General features: G+C 45.3%; 2 protein-coding genes across 8 annotated transcripts in view; one reads left to right on the top strand and one right to left on the bottom strand.

Annotated features, from left to right (window-relative positions):
* The window catches only part of URB1 (URB1 ribosome biogenesis factor), a 65693-nt gene extending 62336 nt beyond the window's left edge, over positions 1–3357 (bottom strand). The window contains exons 1-2 of the mRNA XM_019730177.3: positions 3063–3357; positions 442–581 (exon numbers count right to left, since the gene is read on the bottom strand). Coding sequence (XP_019585736.3) covers positions 442–581; positions 3063–3204 — 282 coding nt within the window. The 5' untranslated portion in view covers positions 3205–3357. The remainder of the gene's footprint in view (positions 1–441; positions 582–3062) is intronic.
* Positions 3358–15636: 12279 nt separating this feature from the next.
* Positions 15637–26587, top strand: part of EVA1C (eva-1 homolog C) — an 87697-nt gene continuing 76746 nt past the window's right edge. For 3 of the 7 annotated variants that reach the window (XM_074326071.2, XM_074326086.2, XM_074326075.2), the window contains exon 1: positions 15637–16382. In XM_074326071.2, coding sequence (XP_074182172.2) covers positions 16172–16382 — 211 coding nt within the window. In that variant the 5' untranslated portion in view covers positions 15637–16171. The remainder of the gene's footprint in view (positions 16383–26587) is intronic. The other 4 variants (XM_019730179.3, XM_019730178.3, XM_074326096.2 and 1 more) reach the window with 3 other exon arrangements.

Raw genomic sequence — 26587 nt, 5'->3', positions numbered from 1 at the left:
CATTGCCCAATAAGGGATATTCAGGTCTATAGCTTTACAGCAATAACCCTAAGATTTCAATAGGTTCCAAATATCCCCAAGTTTGAACCTCTTTAGAACAAGAAGACTCAATATGTGTCTGAATCTGTAAGACACAATTTTTACCTATTTCCCATTTGTTAGAACAAACCATGTCAAAACCTAGTGCATGCAGATTAAGAATCTACGATCCTTCTTTCTGGTATTATTTACCGATAAGAAGTTAATGCTTTCCACTTAAACGCTTCCAAAGGTCACGATGCAAAAATGAATGTATGCCAATAACACAGGGCCAAAGCACTGTTTTCTGTAGAAAGCTGGCAATGTCTTGGAAATTTATATCACATTTGTCTTCACCGAGCTTAATATATAGCAGCATTCGCTTTTTCTTTTCTTCATCAAACCAGGTGAGGAATAACATACCTCACTTTCAGGTCGCTTCTCCCCACTCAGGAGCTGGAAAATCTCTGCACACTCCACAGAAATCTTGATGTACCCTTCCACAACATCATATACATCTTCTCGCGGTAGTTTCTTGGCAGCAGAGACAAACGCTTCCAAGGCTGAAATAGAGTTATGTTCAAATGTTAACAAGGACAATCTCCCTAGAAACAATCACAGCCACTACTGTTACCGAGGGAGGCGTCTGGCAGGAACACCCAAGTGACTGGCATTGCCACTTGCTGAGATGGAAAACACAACAGCAATATGAAGACAGGGAGAGCGAAAGTTCTGACACTGCCTTTTCTCTATCGCCAGTGAAGTCATGGGCAACAATGTTCAAAGGAACTGGTTTAGAGCAGAACCCTTGATCCAGGGATCCTCCCTGATCAAGGAAGGACACTGATCCACACTGCAGAGCGCCCTCTGGGTCTTTGCCAATCTAACCCTGCAGCTCTCTTCTCCCCCACCCCACCCCCCAACATGAAGGGGGTATAATCAGAAAGTATATATAGAAAACGTGGTATATCTATATAGAGACACATATACAATGAAGTATTATTCAGCATTAAAAAAGAAAGCTAGCCTACCTTTTGCGACATGTGTGGACCCTGGGGGTATTAAGTGAAATAAGTCAGACATAGAAAGACAAATACTGCACGTTCTCACTTTGTGGAATCTAAAAAAGCTGAACTCATAAAACCAGAGAATAGAATGGAGGTTGCCAGGAGCTGGGGGGTGGGGGAAATGGGGAGATGTTGGTCAAAGGCACAAACTTCCAACTATAAGATGAGTAAGTCCTGGGGATCTAATGTACAACATGGTGACTCTAGTTAACAGTAGTGTAGCATATACTTGAAAGTTATTAAGAGAGTAGATCTCAAATGTAATCACCACAAAAAAATGGTAATTATGTGAGGGGATGGTGGTGTTAACTAACCTTATTGTGGTCACTTCACAATATATACATGTATCAAATCATCGCAATGTACACCTTAAACTTCCATGGTTTATGTCAGTAATACCTCAGTAAAGCTGAAAACAACGACACCACCTTCCCTAATGCCTGCATGAAAACAAACCCCCTAACATCTATCAGTTCCACTTCCCTGTGAGTGGATCCTATCACAGGAAGTGATGAGAACATATCAAAAGGGAGAGAGAATCCAAGACAGAGATCAGATTCAAACACGAATCCAACACAGCCTCACAGGAGATTCACTTTCACCCGTTGCCACATCTTCCAACTACTTCACCGACATATGTCCATCGCCTGTCTACCCGGCTCCATCTGAAACCTGTTTACATGCAGCATCGGAATATCATGAAGCTCTCCAAGCTAAACCGTGAATAAATATGTATACAGATGCAATCTTTTAAACCAACATGCTCTTTCTTCTGCCAGAGAGGTTCCTGTCCCTGCCCCTGCCCCATCCTACAACTCTACTGAAAAGCCACTTCCTCCAGGAGCCTTCTTTGATTTCCCAGATTAGACACAGGCCTGCAAGCACCAGATTTTATTAATTGATATCTGCCTTCCCCACCTGACTATTCCTAAGCTGCACAATGGCAGGGCCTGGGTCTGATTATTACTCACCATTTTATCGCTACTCTAGTAATAATAGCCCCTAACAAATAATGAACAAATAAATGAATGAATGACACGTGTAATTGTGCTAAAGCAGGTATCACCTTCCCAGCATTGGCTAGCAGTTGCAGGTGTCAAACATTTAAAAACAAAATCTAAAAAAAAAACCCAAAAACAAAAGAACAAACCAAAAACGAAATCTGTGGGAGACAGACTGGAAACTGAGGGTACGCTGGCCATTAACTTAATAATTTAACCTGGGAGAAACACTGTCAGTTTTATTTTTACCCTGTACCAGTGTTTCCACAGACTAACATATTCAATTTTGTGTTTTTTTTTCTTATAACCTATATACTTTCTCATGGATTACATAGCATTGTGAAGGGTGGTTACACTTTTCAAAAAGTGAAATGATAGGATCTGCTCCATATCAATCACTAGTCCAATCCTGGGCAACTGACCAGTCCTTGTGGGTGGCTTCATGTGGTAATTTACTATTATACATGTTACCGGGTTAGGTGAGTGTTGAAGGATCAGTGCCATTGAAAACAGTGCTGACAACCATACGCAGTACTAGAAAGCTGTCTCCCTGAACGCCCCGAGCTGCCTTACAGTCGGGACTCCGTAAATATTTGTTGGTGAATGAGTAGTACACTTATTTACTCGCTTAACAATTGCAATAAAGAGGTTTTAGAGTCTGCTGAGGGGCGCTGCTCGGGGAAGGGAGGTGTGTCGTTGCATGGAACTGTCACAACCAAACAAGTCGGGGCCCGCTTGTGTCGCTGGCCGCCCAGGGCAAGGAAGTGCCGCGCAGTCCCGGAGCGGCCTCGGGAAGCCCTGTCACCCGAGCCTCGTTTCCTGTATGCAAAGAGGAACACGAGGCTCTGACCCTCGGCGACCGAAAAGCTGCAGAAAGGAGGGGCTGTGTCTAGTACACGGAAACGCCTCCCAAACCCAGGCCGGGAGGCCGCCTCGCACACACGTGCTCCCCGCCCCGGGCTGGCCCCGCACTCACCCTGCCCCGCTCCCTGCGGGTCCCTCAGCTGAGCCTTGAAGCGCACGCCTGTGAGTTCTTCGGTGCGGGCCCGCTTGCCTGCGCCAGCGGGGGAAGCCGCGCCGTCCTGGCCATCCGGGGCCTTCCTCTTGGGGACCCCCATGGCCGAGAGGGCGGAGGCGCGCCGGGATCCACACTTGGGGACTTGCCAGAAAGACGCCAGAGGACAGCAGAAGCGCTACCAGGCCCCACACGTGCGCAGGAAGGGGCGGGGCTGGAGGGAGAGGCGGGGCCTCGGGAAGTAAGGCCGGCGGAAGGGGCGGGCCACGGGGTGGGCGTGGCGGTGGACGCTGTGATCGGCGGAAGGGGCGGGGCCTGTGGAAAGGGAGGGCGGAAAGAAGGTCGGAAAGCAATAGGGTCTCGCAGTTGGTGCGGACGCGGACTCCCCGAGTCCTGGCAGTTGCTGCAGTCCCCGCAGGCTCGCTCGCCGCCGAGGGCAAGCGGGCACTCCGCGACACCCCTGCCCGGCCGTGGCGCGCAGGAGCCCACTGGCGCGCGCCTCTTTCCCCCGTGGGCTCTCTCGGGTCCTTGGCAGGAAAACCCCCAGATCCTCCGCTCCGGGAGGGCACAAGCTTCGGCTCGTCGTAGCAGCACAGTCAGCTCAGTTCTTGACCTGCGGGCGCCCTAACGGTGTCGTTGAAGATCTTGCTTGACACACAACGGGATTGGATGCTTTGCCTATTCCGGGCCCTGCGAGGTGGCAGGAAGGGTGAATACCCCGAGCTAAATGCCAGGCGGGCGGATGCGGAGAGGTCCCCGCTCGGGTTCCTGAGTCGAGGGTCATGCGGGTGCCCCTGACCCCAAACTTATCTCCCAACCTGAACCAGACCGTTTTGTCTGGTGTGATGCTGCTCCGGACTGACCTCCACCCCAGGTTTCCCCAAACTGATGGGAGTACTTGAGCTCTTGCAGCCCTGCAGGGTGTGAGGAGAAGATCAAATGAACTAACTAACTAATGTCTGTGAAAACCCATCGTGGACAGTGAGGTGCCCTCCATACTTAAGTTCCCGTCATTAAGATGGAGACAGCAAAGCCAGCCCTACCTAATCGTTGGGGCTATCCTGAGAAAGTGATGCGATGTATGAAAAACGGCTTTGGGAAAAAGTACTGTGTTTTTATCCGATGTGATTGATCTGAGCCACATGCAATGCTCTGAAATAAAATGGAGGTATAAATGAATAAGTGAAAAATAGGCTGGTGAATTTTTTAATATGACTTCATCAATACTTGGTTATGTGTTCAAATAAATCATGAATTAACCAGCTCATTTGATGAGTAATTTGGTAATTTCTGCAGTTCTCTGTCAAGTTGTCGTCTAGCCTGAGGAAATACTGTCTTGTGTTCTGTGAGTAGATGTATAATGAGCATCTGAGGAGGTGGACTTTTGTGGCCTGTTGGAGTTTCTGTCTCTAGTAGAACAAGCCCATGGTGTTGATCCTGAGCCTCTGGCCTGGCGAGACTATCGTGCCAGTGGAAGTGCCAGTGGAAATGCCTGTGTCATCAGCAGGTCGGACAGAAGGAGTCACCCCAGCAGCTATGAGCTGATTCAGTGGTATTAAGAGACAGGGAGATGCTCACAATTCAAACTGTAAAGGGCAACACTCGTATTAGTAGAGACAGAGACTTAATTCTGACTGATTTCCACACTGGTTCTCTTCTGTGGTTAATTGCCAACCACCAAGTTTGTTTTCAACCAGAGTGGACCTGACCACACAGGCAGCAGGGAGAGGTAGGAAATGGTCAAAAGCCCTGTGTCCAGTTTCTGCCTGTGTGACTTTGGGCAAATTACCTTCTCTCTTTACAAAGACATCAAGAAGGTGAGTCAACTTGTCAGTATAACCCAGCTAGTAAATGCTTGAGCCACTCATCCAGTGTATCCTAATCCAATTTAAAAACAAAGAAAGAACTTGTCAATACCCACCCCAGCCTTAACCAGTGGCATACGTGATGAGGCATATGGCTCAGAAGTGCAGATGGAGGCTTCAGACTAAGTTGGCTTGATGCCATGAATCATACCAGGTCACTAACCCCACTTGTTCAGATAGCAGGCTCATCAACCAACTCATGGACAATGACGTGTCTTTCTATATCAAAGGCCTGCGTGGAGAGAAGGGATCCAAGAACATGCTGGTCTGTTGAAGATAAGCATCACTGTTTCTGGGACATTCTAAGCTGGTATCTACTTTGGGGCCTTTTCACTTGCTGTTCCCTCTGAAACTCTGCCCAGACTTGATGTGGCTCCTACTCTCACTTCATGTGGGATCTTTTTATGGATCTACACTCCCTATCTCACACTCTTCTGTTTTTCTTTATTGTCTTTATCACCTACTGGTGATATCACATATTCATTCGTTTGTCAAATTCCTTTGCTAAAATGTGCACTCTCTAATGGCGCAATACGAAGTTCAGTGCTCTGTTATCACTGGCACATCGTAGGGATCCATAAATATTTGTTGAATAAATGTCTACATAAATATGAACATAAATGAGTGCCTAGATCTGGGTCTTGGACTTGGTTAATGTCGGTCTAGCCTAAAAGGCAGGTTAACTCTTGGAATGCTGTCAAAAAGCCTCAGGATTCAGGTTTTTGAGTCTACAAGTCTGTGAACTGGCCCCTGGACTGTGGTGGATTAGCCAAAGGAAGCATCCAGTCCCTAAAAGTCAATCAATTCATCTCCAGTAGCCACACTTCTCACTCACACCTGTCAAGTGTGGATGTTTATTCCCATTTCAATTTTTTAAGTTTAAATTCAAGTTCTGGAAAGAGATCAAAGGAGATACTCAAGCAGAGCCCATATCAAGTTCATATTAAAGCATATTAATCATGGACTCAGAATGTGAGAAGTATACATTGCTGTACATAAGATAACATTATCTTGGCAGTTTACCCTGCATTATTGCATCTGGGTAAAAGCTCGTTAATGCAATCACATTATAGAGAGGACAGACATGGAATTCCTTTCTCTATTCTGTACAAATTTTATTCTCTTTAGTGATGAATGTTTTCGTGTGGCATTTACTAAGATCAAGGCAGTTCCATTATCTGTTTGTTTAGCAGTGAGAAGAATGAAGCATTCTTTCAAAGACCGTCACATGAACTCTGTGACAGTGTCCATAGGCTAGAAGATAAGTAAAGCTACAGCTGCTCCTCAAGTCAACAAAACACCAATATCCACTAGGATTTGCTATGTTCATTGTGTTATACAACCTTCCATAATACAGTCAAAAAAGTATCACATTGTATAGCTACTCCCAAGGGACTTACACTATCACTGAGAATATGACACACCTGTGAAGTTCAATAGCAATAAAGAACTTAACCAAGAACCCAAGATGCTATGAGATGTTACAAGGCCTCATGATAATTGTCAAATGAATTATGTGAGCACTAGACACATGACATTAGTATGATTCAGGTTAGATCATTGTGGGATTCTTACTGAAATGACAGTAAAGCAGAGAATAAAACAGAAGCATCAAATATGCCTTTTTTTTTCTTCTCTGAAGCAAAATTGAAAAAGAGTTGTCCCCCTCTTGTCCAATATGGAATAAAATAGCCATAAGGGTGATGCTAGTCTTGATAAAAATCACAACATAGATAAAGTTTGTCTTCTTAAATCTCCTCCCTCTCTGCTCACCTACCTCCCCACACATGCATACTTAACACCTTCTTGCTGTCCCCCCACCCCATCTTCCCAAGGCCCTAGCTGCTGCAGCTTTCCCCAAAGTTAGCTCCCTGGAACATTTCTCCTCCAGAATTATTTCCGTTTCTGCCTCCCTCCCTATGTTAAGTGCCCCTCCTTCCCCACCTTTCCTCCATACCTGTTCCCTTACAAAAATGTTTTAGATAGCCATCAGAAAATAAAGAAATTTGATACATTCCTTATAAGCCATTAAAGGACCATAATTTACAGCCAACCCATGAATATTTTTACACTTTAAAAAGAACACTTGGAAATCAGAACCCCCAAATTGAATTTCTAGTATGTGGTTGTGTTTTAGTCACCGTGGCATTGAATGGGGGGTGGGGGTGGCGTGGGGAGGACAAAAAATCAGCTCGTGACCAGGAGAAGAAGGGTTTCTGAACATTGTGTATGAATCTGCCAGTGAATCCCAGCCATTATCCCATGTGTTACTTTTATAATTGGGGGGAATGGCTCAATGTTTAAATATACACTGGCAAGTCCATTAGGGAAGCATGCACTGATCCTGCCACGACAATGCCCACAGAACCAAGCCTTGATAAATATATATTACATTGATTACCAGGGTCTCAGACCGGACTACTCAAAAATACTAGGTTATTGAGTTGATGGCCCTATTCTTTGAACAGCAAAATATAACAAAATCCATACCCAATTTAGACATTAAAATATCAATGATAAATTTCAAAGCTGTTGTAAAGACTGGTCTAGCATCTTAACGATTAGATATGAGAAAATGCATATCATTTGAATAACAATGTATTCAAATTAATAGATAGTGAGAGAATTGTATACCCACAAACAGGATATGTGTTCTTTTTAAATAACATGGAACAGTCACAAATTTAACTATGTTCCAGGTCAGAAAGGAGACCTCAATACGTTCTAAAATATCAACATCATACAAACCATATTCTCTGACCAGCAAGCAATAGAATTAGACCTTGATAATAAGGGGATACGTTTTTTAAATCCCATAAGCCTGGTAAGGGAAAAAAAAATTTCTAAGTTATTGTTGGAAAGCACAAGGGAAATTATGAAAGACGTGGAATGCAATACAACATAAAGTGTTAATCAGTGGTGGAGGAATGGTCTCAGAACTCTTTGTCTCAATTGGCCACTTAAGTTTAATAGCAAAAGGCTATTAATGAAATAATGCACGGTAAAACTTCCAGAAGGAAGGGAGAATGTTTTGTGGACCATTCTTTTTCTCTTTTCTTTCATGTATGTGTGAGAGAGAGAGTATGTGTGGGGTGTATGTGTGTGTGTGTGTGTCTGTGTGTCTGTGTGTGTGTCGGTTTTAAGTTATTAGCTTTTTAAATGAGTACTTTTTAATGGAAACATCTTGACCAAAAATCTGTTGCAGAATTTTTAGGCCTTTCAAAACAAAGTTTAATGAGGAAAAAAAAGTGGTACCAAACCTCAGTGGGAAACGAATGGTGTGGTAGATTGCAAAATATGGCCGTAAAACCCTCCTAGCTTCGTGTGCATGCCGCTTAGCAATGTGAGCGTCCAGTTCCTCCCATCAGGAGGGGGAGTCATTTCTTCATGTGTCTGGGAGCAGTTTGGATTGTGAGGTCTCCAGAAGCAGCTGAGTACCACTGCCACATCGTCACCTTTCCTCACTTGTCATCTCCTCTCAAAATATTCCTGGCTTGCTAGTTTAAATAGTGACAGTGTTGTGCGTTTGCATTATTTCCTTTACATTCGTTGGTCTTTCTTATCCAGTCTACTTCCTTTTGTGTTCGTTAACATTTTAATTACCAATGTTGTTTTGTTGCTATTGAAGTTATCCCAGACCAACTAATGTCAAATGTAATTTATTTTCAGAGAGATTTGTTTTAGGCAATCACGCCCAAAGGTGCAGGAAGACTGACAGAATGGTAGGCAGGTAGGCATGAGTGCTCTGGAGATGAGTAAAGTGGGTGACGGTATTTGGGGGTGGGCAGGGAATGGCAGACTCCTGAATGAGTTAGGGAGGAGAGCCATGGCAACCCATGGGGAAAAAGCATTCCAGAAAGAATCTACATCAAATGCAAAGGCACTGAAGTGGGGACATGATCAGAGAGGTCTAGAATGCAAGAGGGCCAGTGTGTGTGCAAGGGAGGGAGGGAAGGAGGCCAAGGGTGGTAAAAAAGAGGTTAGTCGGAGAATCAGCCAGAAGCAAGGCATGGAGCCCTTGTTGACAAGGTAAGGTCTTTGTAGTATTTGAATTGTCTGGATTTGCAGTTCTCAAACTGGGTGCCAAAGCACCCAGAGCACCACAAGAAACTCACAGTTTCCCTCGGAATATTTTTGTAAGTTGAGGGAAACACAACAATTCCTGACATCCATTGCAAATTACTCACTCAAGATAGTTCATAGTTTCAACATCATATTGTGCTACTTCTCTTTTGATAATGTCACAGCTTCACAAAGCCAGGACTTCAGAGGTTATTGTGATAAAAAGCAAGTACCAAGGAAAATCAACATGGAACAGGAAACGAAGGTCCAATCTGATTTCAAGGTTGGAGAGATAGTGACATGTTCAATAGGTGCACACAGCCCGTTAGTATACAACTGTGGTTATTTAAGAATAAAATAAAAGTATTTTTTCTTTCAATTTACATGTATTTTTTTTCAAACAACTACTTACTTGTTAAAACATAAATACTTATTAAGTTGGTTGGATCTAGCTATTTAATAATAATAAACATAGTTCAAGCTTTTTGTTTTGTTTTTGTCTAGGAGCACTCACTGTGAAAAATCATTGAGACACTGAGAAGGTTTGGGAACCTCTGCTCTATAGCCATACTCAGAACTTGCTTTTGTTGATCCTGAATTCCTTTCTACGGACTTTGATTTCTTTTCTTTTTGGTAGCTGTAAGCCTTCCCTTGGGAATGACTATTAAAATTTTTAAATATTTTTGTACACCCATGTTCATAGCAGCATTAGTCATAATAGCCAAGAGGTGGAAGCAACCCAAGTGTCCATCGGCAGATGAATGAACAAACAAAATGTGGTCCATACATACGATGGAACATTATTCAGCCTTATAAAGGAAGGAAATTGTGACAAATGCGACAGCATGGGTGAGCCTTGAAGACATTATTGAAAAAAGGCAGCCACAAAAGGACAAGTAGGATTCCACTTGTATGACTGACTTAGAGGAGTCAAACTCATAAAGACAGAAAGAATGGTGGTTGCCAGGGACTGGGGGAGGGGAAGTGGAAAACTGGGTTTAATGGGTACAGAGTTTCAACTCTGCAGATGAAAACATTCTGGAGATAGATGGAAGTGATGGTTGCACAACAACGTGAATGTACTTAATGCCACTGAACTGTACAGTTAAAATGGTAAATTTTATGTTGCATATATTACCACATTAAAAATTTTTATTTTTGAAATTCATGGGCCACTGCTACCATTCCTAAGACAAAAATTAAGATTTTCACCTACAGAGGGCGCCATAGGCAGTGCCTAGTGGACAATCACAAAAGGACAAATACTGGGATTCCACTTATGTGAGGCACCTAGATTAGTCCAACTCATAAAGACAGAAAGTAGAATGATGGTTGTCAGTTTGGGAAATTTCACACCGAAAACTCCCATGGGTCAGAATTCAGTCAGTCACAATGCTCCAAGAATCGCTCCGCCCCCAAACTTTGTTTATGCTGCATTTTTCTTTTACAAGGAGAAAAATATGAATATCACAGAAACAAACTGATAAAAAAAAAATAAGTGAAAAATATATTTAAGAAAACATTAAGGAATATCAAGGAATTGGCATAGATTTAGCCCAATTTTCTGAAATCCTACCTCTAATTTAAATAGACTATGGACTTTTAGAGCCAAAATAGACTTTAGGGTTCAACGTTTTCATTTTGCAGATGTGAAAAAATGAAAGGTTTGGGAACGTCTGCTGTATAGCCATACTCAGAGAGGTCAAATGCTTCTCTCAGTGTAGCTGTCTCTCAGCGGCAGAATAGAAACTATTGCACTTGGTGCCTTTGACCTTGGAGGGACTGCCATACACACATTGGTTCTGTCACATATTCTTAAAGGCCTCCTTCTGTAGACTTTTGAAATCAGCCTTTCAGTGCTCCCCCAGCTTTTGTAATCCTCAGCAAGCAGGCTCTTCGCTATGTGACTCTTTGGTGCCAGCTCTATAAACAAACCACCATTTGTTACTTCCTAAAAATAAGCCTATTAGCTCTGGACAACATTCGGCCTCACTCTCCTGCGCTGGTTTCTTTGTGGCTGACAAATGGTGGTTTACGTCTTCTCAGAATGGCTGCAGATGGTCTTTGTTGGAAGCCCGAAGTCTTACCTGATGGCACAGGTGAGGGGCACAGCACACAAACATCTTCCAAAATAGATTGTATATGTGGGGAGGGAAGTAGCCAAGATGTCAAGGAACGAGGATAGGGATGTAACTTAGAGGTGGAAAGAGGGACAGGGTTGCTCAAAAAGGGGGGGAAAAGAGCAGAAATTGAGTCATGTAATTTAGAAACGCACAGCAGGCCCTCCATGTCTGTGGGGCATATGTTTTAAGACTTCCAGTGGATGCCTGAAACTGTAGATAGTGCTGAACTCTATATATTCTATGTTCTTTCCTATAAACACATACCAACAATAAAATTTAATTTATAAATTAGGCATAGTAAGAGATTAACAACAATAATAAAATAGAACAATTATGGCAATGACAATAAACTATATAACAAACGTTATGTGAATGTTCTCTCTCTCTCTCTCTCTCTCTCTCTCTCTCTCTCACACACACACACACACACACACACACACACACACACACAGAATATCTCATTTTACTATATTCACAGCGTGGACATGCTGAACAAAGAGATGATTCACATCCCAGGTGGGACGGAGTAGGACAGCGCAGGATTTCATCACACTACTCAGAATGGTATGCAATTTAAAACTTAAGAATTGTTTATTTCTGGAATTTTCTATGTAATATTTTCAGACTTCAATTGATCACAGGTAACTGAAACCATGGAAAGCGAAACTTCAAATAAAGGGGGACTATGGTAATTTAGATTTCCTGCAAGGATACCTCTCCCCCACACAATGAATATTGTGGGTACAGAGACATGTCTTAAACTCGAGTGCAAGAAGGGGCACAATCACCCAATGGTGTCATCACACAGAAAGGAAGTTTTATGTTACCCCATCTCAGTGTCCATCCCTAATTTCTGGGTTTTTGCAGTTTAAGAGGCTTTCAAATCCTGCCAGAGATGATCTGTGTGAGTTTGTGCCATCAGTTTCCACATCGGAGACATGCAGAAAGTGGTAGTACCAGCCTTGTTCGTGGGCATGTGACCTGTGCAATCACTCAGGGCCTTGTACTCCAAGAGCCCCTGCCGGATTGAATGCTCTGCTGTCACTCTCTTGAAATTCTTAATAATTTTTGAACCAAGCAGCCCTGTATTTTCATTTTGCACAAGGCCAATAAATTATGCGGCTCCTGATTAGTACCTATCTCAAGGTTGTTGTTAATATTTTGGGAGCACTTTATTATTTGGTTCACCCTTCCTCAGACTGAATTCACTTTAACTCCAGCTCTTGTAACTGTGCTGAAGAACCACGTGGCTCTGATTGCTTTTGATTTTTTTTTTTTTTCAATCTAGTTGTGGAGGGCACAGCTCACAGGCCCATGTGGGACTCGAACTGGCAACATTGGAGCTATGAGCACTATGCTCTAACCACTGAGCCAACCAGTTGCCCTGCTTTTGATTTTTTAAAATTCTATCACAGGAGAAAGAAAAGGAAAGTACCTTGGTGCAAAAGATCATACCTCTTTGTACCCTAGATTGATTTTACAAGTTTCTCCTTCTTTGAAGTGTGTGCCTCCCCTCCCCATTTTCCTGTCCTACAAGTTTTTATAGTGCCCTCAGCATTAAGGTATTTAATTGTACAATAATTAGGGAAATGGGAGAGGGTGGTAATTGGCTACCATTTGTTTGGGAACACAGAGGGATTTGGAACTAAGGGCTCCAGAGAGGAAGCTAAGTGGAATGACTTCATTTTCTTGCACGATTCCAAAATTCTTAAAGCGATCAGATTAGGACTAAAATCTGATTCAACCGTGAGCAGCTATGGGGCAACATAGAAGGAAGCTAGGGCTCCTCTATGTCCCACAACAAGCTACTGACACTGCACTGTCCACCCTCCTTCCAAATATCTTTCCAATTTGGCCACTTTCCCCTTCTCTCGGGGCCTGCAAAGTCCCAGCCAACACATAGGCATAGCCTCCTGCCTACGCTTCTATTCTGACGATCTCCCTGGACCCATTTTGTTGTTACTGCTTGATTTTTAAGAAAAACAGCTTTGTGGAGATAGAATTTACATATCATACAACTCACCCATTTCAACCATGCAGTTCAAAGGTTTTTGGCACATTATTAATTTTTTGAAGTTCTGGTAAATACCTATAACATAAAATTTGCCATTTTAAGTATATAATTCAGTGGTGTTAGTTACATTCACAATATTGGGCAAGCATCACCACTATTTCCAGAACTTTTTGTCACCCCAAATAGAAACGCTGTACCCATTAAGCGATAACTTTCCTTTCCCCATTCTCCCAGTTCTTGGTAACCTCTATCTACTTTCTCTCTGTGAATTTGCCAATTTTAGACACTTTATGTAAGTGGAATCACACAATATTTGTTGTTTTATGTCTGGCTTATTGGACTTAGCATACGGTTTTCAGGATCTATCCATGTAGCATGTATCAGAAGTTCATTCCTTTTTATGACTGAATACTGTTCCACATTTTGTCGGTCCCTTCATCCATCCATGGACACTTGGATTGCTTCCACTTTTTAACAATAGTGAATAATGCTGCAATGAATACTGGCGAACAAGTACTTGTTTAGGTCCCTCCTTCTGATTCTTTTGGGTATCTAATCTCTGAACCCCCTTTTGGTCCTTCTAGTCCAAATCTTTAACCAACACACACCTGATCGTGTCATTCATCTGCTTACAATTCTTAAGATCAAGATGGAAATGCTCACTATGTCTCCAGGTCCCTGAGCTCTGGCTGCCGACCTCTCCACATCCACCTAGCCCCGCCCTTGGCTCTCTGTTCCACCCACTCCGGGCTTCTCTCCATTCTCCTATGGAGCCATGCTTCTTTTGGATTTCACACATGCTGGTCCTTTTTCATAAATTGTTCACCCTCCCCAAACAGCTAGCTTTTGCTTGGCCAACTCTTCCTATTGCCCTTATTCATCTTGCCCTAAAAAGGCCCCTAACACCATTCTCCCTCCCTCTGGCTCAGCTCCCCCTTTTTTGCCCCACCCCCACCCCTTCTTGTTCATGACGCTTGGCTCACTGGGCATTACCTGTGCAATGTCTGTCTTCCTCACTGTAATAATGACTAACATTGACTGAGCGCTTTCTGGGTCCAGGCCCTCTCCTATTCACATCACCTGTTATCAACTCACCTGCATAAGCCTCACAATAAGTCTGAAGACTTTGCAGATAAGGAAGCCTGGGGGTGCTGTCACAGGAACAGTTACACATTGGCATCTGGAAGCCAGTGCCTACCTACAAGACAGTGGTGGCAGCCCCCCCCCACCCCACCACTGCCCCCACACACACCTGAGGGAGCATGGCTCCTTTCCTGTGCCAGCATCTGACACACTAGGTACCCAATTCATATCTGAACTGGATAGATGAACGAGTGGATGGAATGCAAAGTACAGGAGGGGCCTGAGTTTGCGACAAACATTACTTACTAAACGCTAGGCATCCTTACCCACCTCCCAGCCGCAGTTTCCCCAACCTAAAAAGTGCACCCTAATATTACTTAGGCCTGAAGGTTATTGAGAAGATTGAGTATTTTAATGTAGATTTTAAAAATCGTTGTGCCTGGCAGACTAGGTCCCACCCACTCAACAAATACTATAGGGCCCAGTGTCCCAATTCGGCCGGCCCTAGCTCTGCGGAAGCAAGGTGTGGGACCCAACGTCATCCAGCCCTCTGGGGTCCTTGTGTCCCACCGCTAAGAGGGTCCCACAAGTAGGCCTGCGCGTCTTGGTTTTCTTTCGGAGCCTCCCCGCCTCACTCTGACGCGTTCGCAATTGCAGTTCGGAGTGGGCTGGGGTAGTGCGCCTGGTCCCGCCCTTGGGCCTCATTATCTACATTTCCGCGTCAGGCCCGCCGCGAATTTGGCAGGCCTCCCCGCGGTGTTCCGGAACACTTTGTGCCGAGCGCCGGCCGCCGGGCCCTCCTCCCTCCCACCGGCACCGCCTGGTCCGGACGCCCCGCGCGGTCCGCGGGGTTTGGGTCGCTGGGGCCAGGTAGCCGCACCTCGCGCAGCCACGGAGGCCCCACGCACTTGTCCTCGCTTCCCCCCACCCCGGGCCACTCAGTGCGCTTCTCGCCCATGAGCTGAGCGTCCAAACGTGGGTAATACCGCGCGTAATCGAGAGGTTCAGAAAGATGCTGTGGCCCATTTTCCAACAAAGCCTGATTATTGGTGATTGGTGGCTGTTTATATCGGTCCAGTGTCAGATCCTCTAAGAGATGCGTACAACCGGTACCCAAAGGAAGTGTTTAGTCGGATTGAAAAGACCTCGGCTCTGGAGCCATCTGACCGGTTTTGAGACCCCCAGCTCTTTCCTGTCCTGGCTGCGTAGACTCAGTCACCTCCTCTGTGAAATGGGGACAACTGTGCATTCTTCGTGACTCTGCACGTGGAGCGCGGCGGGTTGCATGGAAGTCAGTGCAGCGGTCTCGCACCTCCAGGACCCCACCTTCCTGAGGCCCCCACCCCGACCTCAGCCCCGCCCCGGGGCGCCCGGGCTCACCGCGCGGCGCTGGCTCCAAAGTGCGTCACGGGCACCAGCCGCGCTCCTCCCGAGGCCAGGGCGAGGCTGGCAACCGGCCAGCGCAGGCCCGGCCAGGGGTGCCGGGCGGTCTCAGGGGCGGGGACCCGGGGTGGAAAGCGCTCAAAGTTACGCGGCTCTCGTCGCGCTGTTGGGGGCGCCCTCCGCGGCTGGCAGCTCGCCAGGGACCCGCCTCTGTAGGCTCCGGGTGCACGAAGGTTACACTTTCCCTTTGGCCCCCCTCGTTTCCTCCCGCGCGGTGGCAGCGGAGGTTTCCTCTCGGGGAAACTACGCGGATCCTTCCCTGGGCTCCTCGCCCCGCCCCAGTTCTCCGCCCCCTCCCCTTTGCTGGGGAGCTGGTGTTGGCCCGCGCCAGAGAGGAGGCTCTGGGAGCCTGAAACGGGAGGTGCCAGGGAGCCGCGGAGCCGCTGGCCACCAACTCACCCCGCCATGTGACGCCATCCTCCGCCCAGTGACCCCCCGCGTGCCCCGGGCCCGCGCCCGCGCTCCGCCGCGCCGCGCACCATGCTCCTGCCGGGACCCGCGCGCCTGCCGCCCGCACCCCAGCCCGCGCAGCATCCCGGCCTCCGCAGGCAGGTAGAGCCGCCGGGGCAGCTCCTGCGCCTCTTCTACTGCACTGTCCTGGTCTGCTCCAAAGAGATCGCAGCGCTCACGGACTTCTCCGGTAAGAAGCGCCCTCCCTCGCTGTGCGCCCCCGGCGCTGCGGCGCGCGCAGGTGAGCCCTCGTCTGGGGGCAGTCGCCCGAGGGGGCACGGCAGGGTTGGATGAAAGTTGGGACGTGCTCATAGCCAGTTTTCTTTCCTGGTGTGAGCCCTTGGCGTATAGGTAGCTGCCTGTGGGGTGGTGTCAGAGGCCCCCCCCATGCCCCCAGAAGGAAGGGTGGGTAACGTATTTGGAGTTTCTCGTCCTGCTGTTGACTTCAATCTCTCAGCATCAGCGACTCGACTCTGACGGATGAGTGTCCGCTGGAGGCTCCTTAGGCTGAGCCCTTTGCCGCGCCCAGTGCTGTAAAGTACACGTGCTGTGTCCGAAGAGTTTGCCACCACCTAGTCCGAGTGCCCCCAAGCCAGTCGCCCGGGGGCCGTGTAAAGAGACTATCCCAGGGCACACGACCTGAAGTGTCCGTCAGCAAACACAAGGGAAGCCCGAGAGTACAGGAGGTTGGGTGGAGATGTGTCGAGAGAGGTGAGCAGAAGCTTACAGAAAAGAGAGGGGACTGGGGGGTGGGGGTGGGGGTGGCATGACTTTACCGCCAAAATATATCAGCATCCCCCTCTCCAGTCCGTCTCCTTAACGACTTCCTCCTCCCAGTAAACGATGAGGCTTTTTTTTGGGGGAACTTGGACCAAGTCTCCCGCAGATGATCTCAGGTAGTTCTGGGGTTGTAGGTGTGGCACCGCATAGTGAGAGAAGTTTCTGAGTAGATGATGGCTATAGGAGCCACCTTCTTATATTACCGTCGCACTTGCCTAGAGTAGCAAACGTCCTTGCAGTTGTAACAGACGTGGGTCTCCCTCTGGCGAGCCTTCACCCTCTCCCAGCCCAGGAAGCAGCTCTGAACACCACTCTCCCCCTTCTCCATGATCTTTTGCCAAGTTCAGGCTTTGCCTAGTCCCTGGAGGGCCCTGCCTGCAGGGTCTTTTGCAATAAAATCATGGTAAAGGGAGTCAGTCCTCAGCCCTGTTGTGCAGGAGACTAGTACATGGAGGAGAACACTGGCAAACCAGAAGCTGAGTTGGGTTTCTAGTTTACTTACAGAGAATGTCATTGTTAGCCGAGAGCCCTTAGGTCAGAGGTTCTTTTCTTTGAATATTTAATATCAAGGCAGTGTTTCTACCTGGCAAAGGAAGCTAAGATATGCCTATTTGGCAAGCAAATTGTGGTCCTTAAAATTGAGCACCAGAGAGGCAGAGCGCTGAGGAAAATTTGCTAGGGAAATGCTTTTCAAGTGCTATTGACTTTTTTGTGGGGGGGTGTACTAGAACTTTCTTGGCTGCTAGCAAAGTCCTGTATTTGCTGATTTAAGCTTTGGAGAGCAGTTCTGAATTCAGCCACCTTCTAGCTCTGAATGTTGTAAGGAAAGAATTGAAAGCCAACAAGCCCTTTTTTATGTGACATCATTGCAACTGAATAAATATTGCTTTAGGTAAATTGCGATGTAACCATTAGATTGTTTGCATAGATTATAGACACTTAGAGTTTGTTTCTTTAGTGAAGCAGTTGCAATGCTTGTAGCAGTCTGTAGGTTACCACCCAAGCTTGGAATTGTCTGTATCTAGCAACTGTTACAGGGGGTGAGCTGGAGCTATGAAACAGGGAGGCTGTATCCTGAGGGAAGTGGATGCTTTGATACGTGTTCTTCTAAATGACAGAGGTGATAAAAGGAATTTCCTTCTGTTTTCTGTGGAAACCTGAACTTCAGGGTTTAAAACTCCCTGAGCCAGCAGTAGGTGGTGATATTGCCAGGTCCATCCACAAGCAGCCCCCACTTTTACTCGGGTCAGCTTTGCTCTCCAGAGATCTGAATTATAGGGCGAAAATGTCAGGGAGCCTTTTTGGGAGAAGAAAAGAAAAATAACAGCTTCCCAAACCACAGACACCCTAAAATTTAAATCTAAATTCTATATCGTGTGGCATCAGGAAACACTATAAAAGTATCAGGGAGAAAGATGAGGTCTTTGAAAGTTGATGAATTTGTCTTGAAACTTAATCAATCTATAGGGACCTTCTACCACATGATATACAGCACTGAGGAAAATCCCTAAGCAACCAGGACGACAGTCTGACTGTTCAGTTGAATGTTTTAGTCAAAGCAGTGGATCCAGGTCATGTAACTCTAACCCCTCACCCCACCCTAGTGGCCTCAAAGCCTGATGCCTGCTTTCCTGGGGACAAGCAGTCCTGATTCTTTTTATGAACTAGGAGAGGTGAGTAGTAACCAGCGGCCTGCAAATGGACAGTGGAACATCCCCCAAGGAGACCTACAACAATAGCCCAGAGCTGGAGAGCATCACTTGACAATGCAGACACTTGTTTTTCTAAACAAGGGAAACATCAAAAACTGAAATGGAGGGAGGATGGAGGGAATCCCTTTTACCCTGTGCAGAAGGGGATGGAGGAAGGATGGTGTACCCACATGAAAAAAAAGTGCCAGAATGTCAGGGGTCCCAGCCATTGTCTGTACAGTAAGGGCTTCCCAGGAGATTAGCAGTGCAGAGTTTTGGAAAGTTACTTAAGCCTTTCTCTTCTTTGCAGCTCTTCCTTGAGCCTTTTCCTGGGGTTGTCAGCTGGTGTAGTTTTCCTGGGTCATTGATTTTTCCCCCCCTGAGGAGCCCAGCATCGGATCTCACTCTTAATAAGCCAGAGGCAGCATTGTGGCCTCCTCCTCCCCCTACATGCTCGTGACTTGCGCTAATCACCTCCAAGCCTTGCTGGGAAACAGGGTCCCCAAACACCCCCTTCTCTCTCATCCCTGAAGATACTGAGATGCTGCCAGCGGCCACTGGAAGTCTATCATCACCGCATTAAAAACATATCCCAGGAAGGCCAGAGCAGTTCGTGCAAAATTAGTGCCTCTGATCCTTAATCCCACACTCAAATGCACTTGGCTTTCATCCATTTTCCTCTTTGGGATGGAGTTCTGTTTTTTTGACTGCATTCCCAAATTGGGGATTTGGCCTGAGAGGTACAAATTGATCACTTTTTTTTTTTTTTTTAAATAGAAGTATAATAACAGCATCATCTTTTGCTCAAAGAACAAAGCAGGGGTGAGGGCTGAGAGGAGGGGGTGCCATTTTGGGTTCCCACCACAAAAAGCAAAGGATCCTCCATATCTTGCCCTGCCTTAAAGAGTGATATTTCAGTGTGTCTCTAACCTCAGTTTACCATGCCGCTCTGTCCTCTTTTCTCCCTGCTTCTTACTCTTTCTCTCCTGTTCTTTCTTTCTTTCTTTTTTTTTTCCCTTTTCTTTCTTCTTACAGAAGTTCTAAGTGATTGATGGGCTTATGGAGAAGGGCGGGGAGGGAGGGAAGGAAAGGGTGGGAAACTGTTCTAGTTCCCACTTGGATTCCTCGAAACCCCTGACTTTTGACAAAGCAGTCATGACCATATATGCTTACATGTTTGGTTTTGCCCTGGGGCACACAATGGTGAATGTGGGAAGTAGAGGGGAAGGAGATGAGAAACGAGGAGACTGGGGCAGACTTTAAAGCCTTCCTGGTAGCCAAACGCCCCCCAAAGAAAGGTCATTGCATGATGGAAGGGGTTCTCTGGGCCCTACTCCCCATCATCAGTAGCCCCAGCAAGAAAGAAGTGGTGTTTGTTACCAAATCGTTGGCAGCCCAACCAGGAAACCTGACTCTAGCTCCTTATTTCCTTGGCCAGGAATTTCAGAGTAGAAAACTGGCAATGCGGTTGATCTTAGGAGTTGGAGGGTGGGAATGAGGTCCTGATGGAGGGGACACAGTTGAACCTTCCTGTTCTGCTTAGAAAAGTAGTAGGTCTCAACCCTGGCTGCACATTAGAATCACTGGTGTAGACGCTTAGACACTACCCCAAGACTTCTTATTTCGTTGGTCTGGAGGACCCAGTCATTGGTCTCTTTTTAAAAGCTCCCCAGGCAATTCCCGTGCACAGCCAGAGTTGAGTACCACTGTTCTCAGATCCAGAGGGCAGGGCGCCCTCCTGCCCATTCATCATTCATCCAGGGACACACAGGCATGACCAGGTACCCCTTCATCCCCTCCCCCAGGGCTCACCACCAGGGACACCCGAACTGTATTGTCCCAGCTATCAGTTTGTCGCTGTCTCCCAACACACACACATGCACAAGATGCCCACATATGCCCACATGTGCGTGTATATATGCACGCACAGCGAGAGCTCTGCATTTTATTACGCCCGCATCACATCATCCTTGTATTCAGGGATTGCCTTCACTTTCAAAAATGTTATGGAGTGAAAAGCCAGCTCGTAACCGAAGAAAAACAAACCAAATGTCTGAAGGAGTTTGCAGCTGTCACAGAAGAAGAGGGATGAAGAGCAAGTGTCTGAAACTGCTAGGCTGTTTCCATGGAAAGGAATTAGATTTGAAAAGTGTTCTGCCGGCTCTTTCTGTAACAGAGAAGAGGCGTCTGGGCAAGCGAGTGGTCGCGTTATTGATGGCTTTGGTCTCCCAAATGCTTTATTGGAAGGGGCAGGCTAGCAGCAGTTTCAGGGAAAGGAAAGGAGTAAAAATTAATGGAGCACAGTGTTATCTGACTTTATCCTTACAGCAACCCTATGAGGTATTAGTCTCACTTTACAGATGAGAACCCAGGCTCAGAGTGCTTAACTGACTTTCCCAAGACTGCCCCGCAAGGACACAGAGCATGGCAGACTCTAGCATGAGCCCAGGGTGGGGCCAGGCTGGGGGACCTGGCCTGTATGCGCTGAGTGTGGGGGCAAGGCCAGAGACAAAAGCAGGTCGCGATTTACTTAACCTTTCTAGATAGTTCATGGGAGAGCCGCCACCGTTTCAGCTGCCCACTGAGTAGACTGAGCTTTCTCATTCCTTCCTTCAGCATCTTTCATCATAGTCCAACCAAAGTGTGTGCACACACAAGGTGATCCAGTGGATACAGGAGGAACATGTTACAACTTCGTTTCTATTTGTTTCTTTTCTACCTTACAAAGGAGTTGTTTTGTTTATAATTAACATATAAATTGACAGTAGAACAGTATGTAATTTATAAATAAGTGTACATATATTGGAGATGTGTTCTCAAAATGTTTTTACTAATGGGGTTCATGATTTCAAAAACGTGGAGATCAAAGGACTTCTCAGCCCTCCTGTTAGCACGTTTAAGATTCTTGAAAAGGCCTCACCTTGGGGCTAATGTACACTGAAAGAACTTCTGCTCCCCTGTTACCTACTCACCCCCAACTAGCAGTTCCACAACTGCTAGTGAAATTTAGACTCAGGATTTGAATCCAGTACCTATCTGGTTTCAAAACTCTATACTCTTATCATTCAAGCTAAGTAATGGACCTACAAGGTAGGCTGAGAGTACTCTGATATTTTATACTAGGTCACTATTTTAATGATGCTGATGTGTTTGCATTTCTCTGGAAGTAAATAGTTTTTCTTAATAACATAAATCCTAGAGTCATCAATATTTGAAGTTTGAAGAACCTCAGATGGGAAGAGTGGCTGCTGACCACGTGGCTCTAGTCTGTTCTCTCTGAGATTCTTTTTCCCGCAGGGGTTCCTATGTCTGCGCCATCTCAGTTAAAACTCTGGCCCAGCATATGCAGTGACTTCTTTCTTTGACTTCCCTCAGCACAAGTAAGAGAAGTTGGTGAGTTAAAAATACTATCAGTGTATGAAGCTCATAAAACATTCGTGCCAGACACTGTTCCAAGAACTTCACGTTTATCAACATTTAATTCTCACAACCTTGCAAAGTAGATACTGTTATAATAAGTTGAAGAACCTGAGGCAAAGAGAGGTTAAGTAACTTTTGGGGATTCAGACCCAGGCAGCTTATTATTAAAACAAATAAATTACAAGTCATTTAAAGCAATGCCAATTCTGTAATGTTTATCTCTCAATCTACTAAATCCAATCCCCACCCCCAACCCAAGACTTACAGGTATTGTCCAATCCACATCCTATCTAAGGATAGTACTTTCTAGCCCCAAAGAACTGATTACAGAATAAGATCTGTAATCTGTTTCTGGAAATACGGTGGAACTGGTGTTCTAAAATTATTTCTCCAACAGAACACCTACAAGTGCTGAATAAAATATAACAAACATCCTTTAAATGCAAGAACCAGTAACTAAATATAAGGACCACCCAAGGAACAAAAACAAAGGGATCAGAAAACTGGAAAAGTTAGCTGCCACTGACCTTATAGCCACACTAGGGCCTTTTGGTGGTCTTTACAACTGTGATTTAACAGGTACATAAGGGCAAGAGATGAGGCATTAGACCAGTATAAAGTGAGGAGTTGGAAAAAAAGATCTCCATATAAAACCAGGACATGGAAGGGCTAACCATTGATAAAAAGAGAGATGAGAAATCAGCCTTCTTGCAAAGAAAGATGACGAGGAAACTTGTCTCGCCCGGGCTCAGGATTAGAGAAAGAAAAGCAATCTTTCTTGAGTACATATAACAACAGGTCTTCCTTTTCAACAGTCTGTGTTTTGAATTCACATTGCCTTTACCAGGAAATCCAAGCTGAGAAACTAACAAAGTCATCCCAGGTTGGTTGTGCCCGAGGGTACTTGGCAAAAACAAACACAAATACTCCCTGCATAGAAACATCACCAACACAAACTGCACAAGATTCCTATAGATGAAATCCTGCTGATATGAATACACAATCTAAAACTATATTATCTGAGAAGCAGCAATAAAAACAACAGAATTCTTAATAAATAACAAAGGGAATTTAAAACAAGAAGAAATAAAAGAGGGAATCCAAAACATGAAGAAGGAATCAAAGTCTACAAAGAAAGAGTGAGCATATTTGAAGAAGAATCAAATATATCTATTAACTATACTAATACTACTGTATTAATGAAAAATATATTCATTGAAATTAAAAGCTTAATGGATAGATTAGACTTAGCTGAAGAGAGAAACAGTTAACTGGAAAATAAAGCTGGAGAAATTATCCAGAATGCAGCAAAGTAAAGAGATGAAAAATATAGAAAAAGTTTGTAAGACATGGAAGATGGAATGAAGGTTCAGTATATATCTGATCAGTATTCCAGAAGGAGAGACTGTGGAAAATAAGGAGAAGCAGCACTGAAAGTGATAATACCTTGGAGTTAATTTTCAAGAATTAATGAAAGATTTAGAGTCAAGCATCCTAAACAAGATAAATAAAAATAAATTTATACTTATTATATTGCAACTATAAAATACTAAAAAAAAAGTGGCAGTCTTAGGACAATCAGAAAGAGAGAAAAATATCACGTGTAAAGTCTTTGCAACAACAGTGAGAGTCAGAAGCCGGTGAAATATTTTCTAGGTCCTGGAAACAAACAAACAAACAAACAAAAAAACCTATCATTGCACAACGATATACCTAGCTAAACTACCTTTGAGAGATTGTGATATAGACATGTTCACCACCACCAATAAATCCTTACTTAAAAAACTGCTAAAGGATATACTTCATCAAGAAGGACACCGAGTCCAGAAGGAAGGACTGAGATACAAAGAAAAGAAATGGTACAACTTTTAATGCACTTTGCCCATATCCTTGCTCTGTCTTCTTACTTAGAGAATGCCATCTCCTTGCCTTGAGAGAGATTTCTCTAAGATAGTTTGTCCTTTTGGCAGCTAATGTCAAGAGACAGTTAGTTGATCCAGTTGAGCTCTTGCACTGACTTACGACTTTCAGCTGGAGGTACCCAAGCCTCCTCCCCAGGTAGTTATAAGTTTCATGATGAATGCCCTAGGGGAGTTCTGTCTGAATGGGAAATATGCTCAAGTTTTTCAGGTACCAGACACTGTGCTCCATATGGTACAAGAATACTCAGTCAGTCAGTCCTGTCTGGAGAAACTTCCTTCTCAGGGGGTTCGTGACCACACAGATAACAAAAGAGTTTGAAGGATGACTAACAGATCAGGCAAGTCACATTCTCCAAATGGTATTCTAACCACTGAGCTTGAAACTGAGGATTTAGTAGTGTGGCCACAAACCTACCAGACAACTCTGCCTATGCATAGATTTTACATCTCATACCTGCATTTCTGGACACCTGGTTCACTTGCTCACTCAGGCCCCTGAAACAGAATTTATCCTGCATAACAAATTACGGAATGAAACGATGCTTGGGATTAGTTTTGACCTAAAAGCCAGGTTTTCCACACACACAGAACCAGGCAACATTAAAATTCAAAACTTAGGCCACTGAATCTGAAATGTATGTTTGCAAACTGTCTGATTTCATGTCTGCCTCAGATGGCCCATGAATACAAATCATCTCATTTGGGGTTGGGGGAGCAGCGAGGAAGAAACCTAAGAATGATCTCCAAAACAAATCTTTAATTCGGATGAGTATAATAGAATGTAATCCCGTTTCAAGTCTGTCAGCATTCCTTTGATGATTACAAATGAGTCCCCTTCCCCCTGCAATGTGGGGGAATAATCTGGATAAAATAACCCTTTTTGTCTGCAGGGGCCTGTGCGATGCATACTTGTGACAGCCTTCAGAGTAGTGTTTCAGAGTCTGAGACGAGCAGAACCCAAGACTGCTACCCAGTCCTTCCTTTCTTTCTCTTGACTTAGAAGATTTTTCACTCTTTTCATGTTTAGCGGCTTCCGAAGGTTCTCAGGCTTAGCAATCATAAATCATCGTACTGTACTCTGGAACAAGAGAGACCCAGTCAGCGAGCCCTTTTCCCTCTTTGACGGGAGACAGGTGGAAATGAGAAAGCATGATCTTATCTGGAAAGTCCGATTTGTACAGCTTTTGAGGGATGCAATTTTAGGAACGCACACAGTTCTATATTCCCTTTCTATTAAAAACATGTACACTGAACCCAAGGTCAGGTTTACACACTCTTTTTGTCAATTTGACTGTAAAGTTAAGGGACAGTCATTTTTTAATCACCTTCCTCTTTTCTCTGAGGCCCGGAGGACACACCTTCCAAAACTAACAGTGCCGAATGCTTTGTGGACAGGTCAGACAGGACACAAAGACTCCGCCCCACCCACAGCCTCGGCATGAAAAGGGGTCTTGAAGGCCACCATGCTGCAGGACCCACTGTGTAGCATTGGTTGCAGCACACTGCGGAGAATTCCACAGAGCAATTTTGATCCGTTTTGCCTCTTCAAACCCCGAGTTCAAGTGTGAAGGTCACTCTCTTCTGAGTTACCTTTTTTTTTTTTTTTTTTTTTTTTTTTTTTTTTAAAGCAAAGTGCGCCAGTATTTTTTTTCCCCACGGTTATTTTTAAATAGTTTTATGGCTTTCTAAAGCCATAAACCAGCACTTTGAGGCAAAAGGTCTGCCTTTGTCTGAGACTTCTAGGTTTCTCTCTAGCTGTTCAAGGCAGGTTATTTGGGGTTGTCACCTTGCACCAGAAATGCCATATCTTCTTTATAGTTCATGGCTGTCTTTACCCAATGGAAGTTTACCTTGCCCAAACGTTTAGTCTAAACCATTGATTCTCAATCCAGGGAGATTTTGTTCCCCCAGAGATATGTGGCACTATCTGGAGAGTTTTATTTGTCACAACAGGGGCCTGCTACTGGGAACCAGTGAGCAGAACCAGGAACGAGGGATACTGCTAAAGATCCTACAATGCACAAGAGAACCCCGACCACAAGGCATGATCCAGCCCTTGTGCTGGGGTTGAGGACCACCGGGCTAGCCCATTTGGCTTGTCCTTGTTCATTTTCTACACATTTGGAATCTGAAGGAGGTGGGAACACATTTTTAAACACCACAGTTGAGTTGAGAACCTCCCGCCATGTCCACGGCAGTCTTCAGCAAGGCTTGCTTGCTTTCTGCAGCCACTGTACTGCTACGCCCTGTCTCACCCGGTGGGGTTTTATCCAGGCTCCCCCTGCCTTCCTCTGTGGAATGTGCCTGTGTCTTTGGCCCTTTTGCCCTCCTCACTTTAAGCTCAGATATTCACCATCATTAATGTCAAACTGAAACATCCCTTCAGAGAGGTGTTCAGACTTGAAGTCGGCTCACGAGCAGTGTGAGGATGCCTTTGCAACACCTCTCAGTTATTTCACAACCTCAGCAGAGCAATCAAGCAACCGCGGTGGGGGGGGGGGGCAGTTTAATTTGAAGTGTGAAAAGGGAGAGAGCAAAAGTCATGAAAACTGTGCAGAGATCTGCTTTGCCTCAGCGCCTCCCGCCGCCTCACCCACTGTTTTCCTCCTCTGTTCCTGCACCTTCTCTGCACA

Source organism: Rhinolophus sinicus, chromosome 17 (assembly GCF_057876585.1).
Source record: "Rhinolophus sinicus isolate RSI-liver-muscle chromosome 17, RSI-T2T, whole genome shotgun sequence".
Lineage (NCBI taxonomy): Eukaryota > Metazoa > Chordata > Mammalia > Chiroptera > Rhinolophidae > Rhinolophus > Rhinolophus sinicus.
The sequence above is the reverse complement of the archived record's forward strand: the minus strand, read 5'-3'. Positions and strand labels throughout refer to the sequence as shown.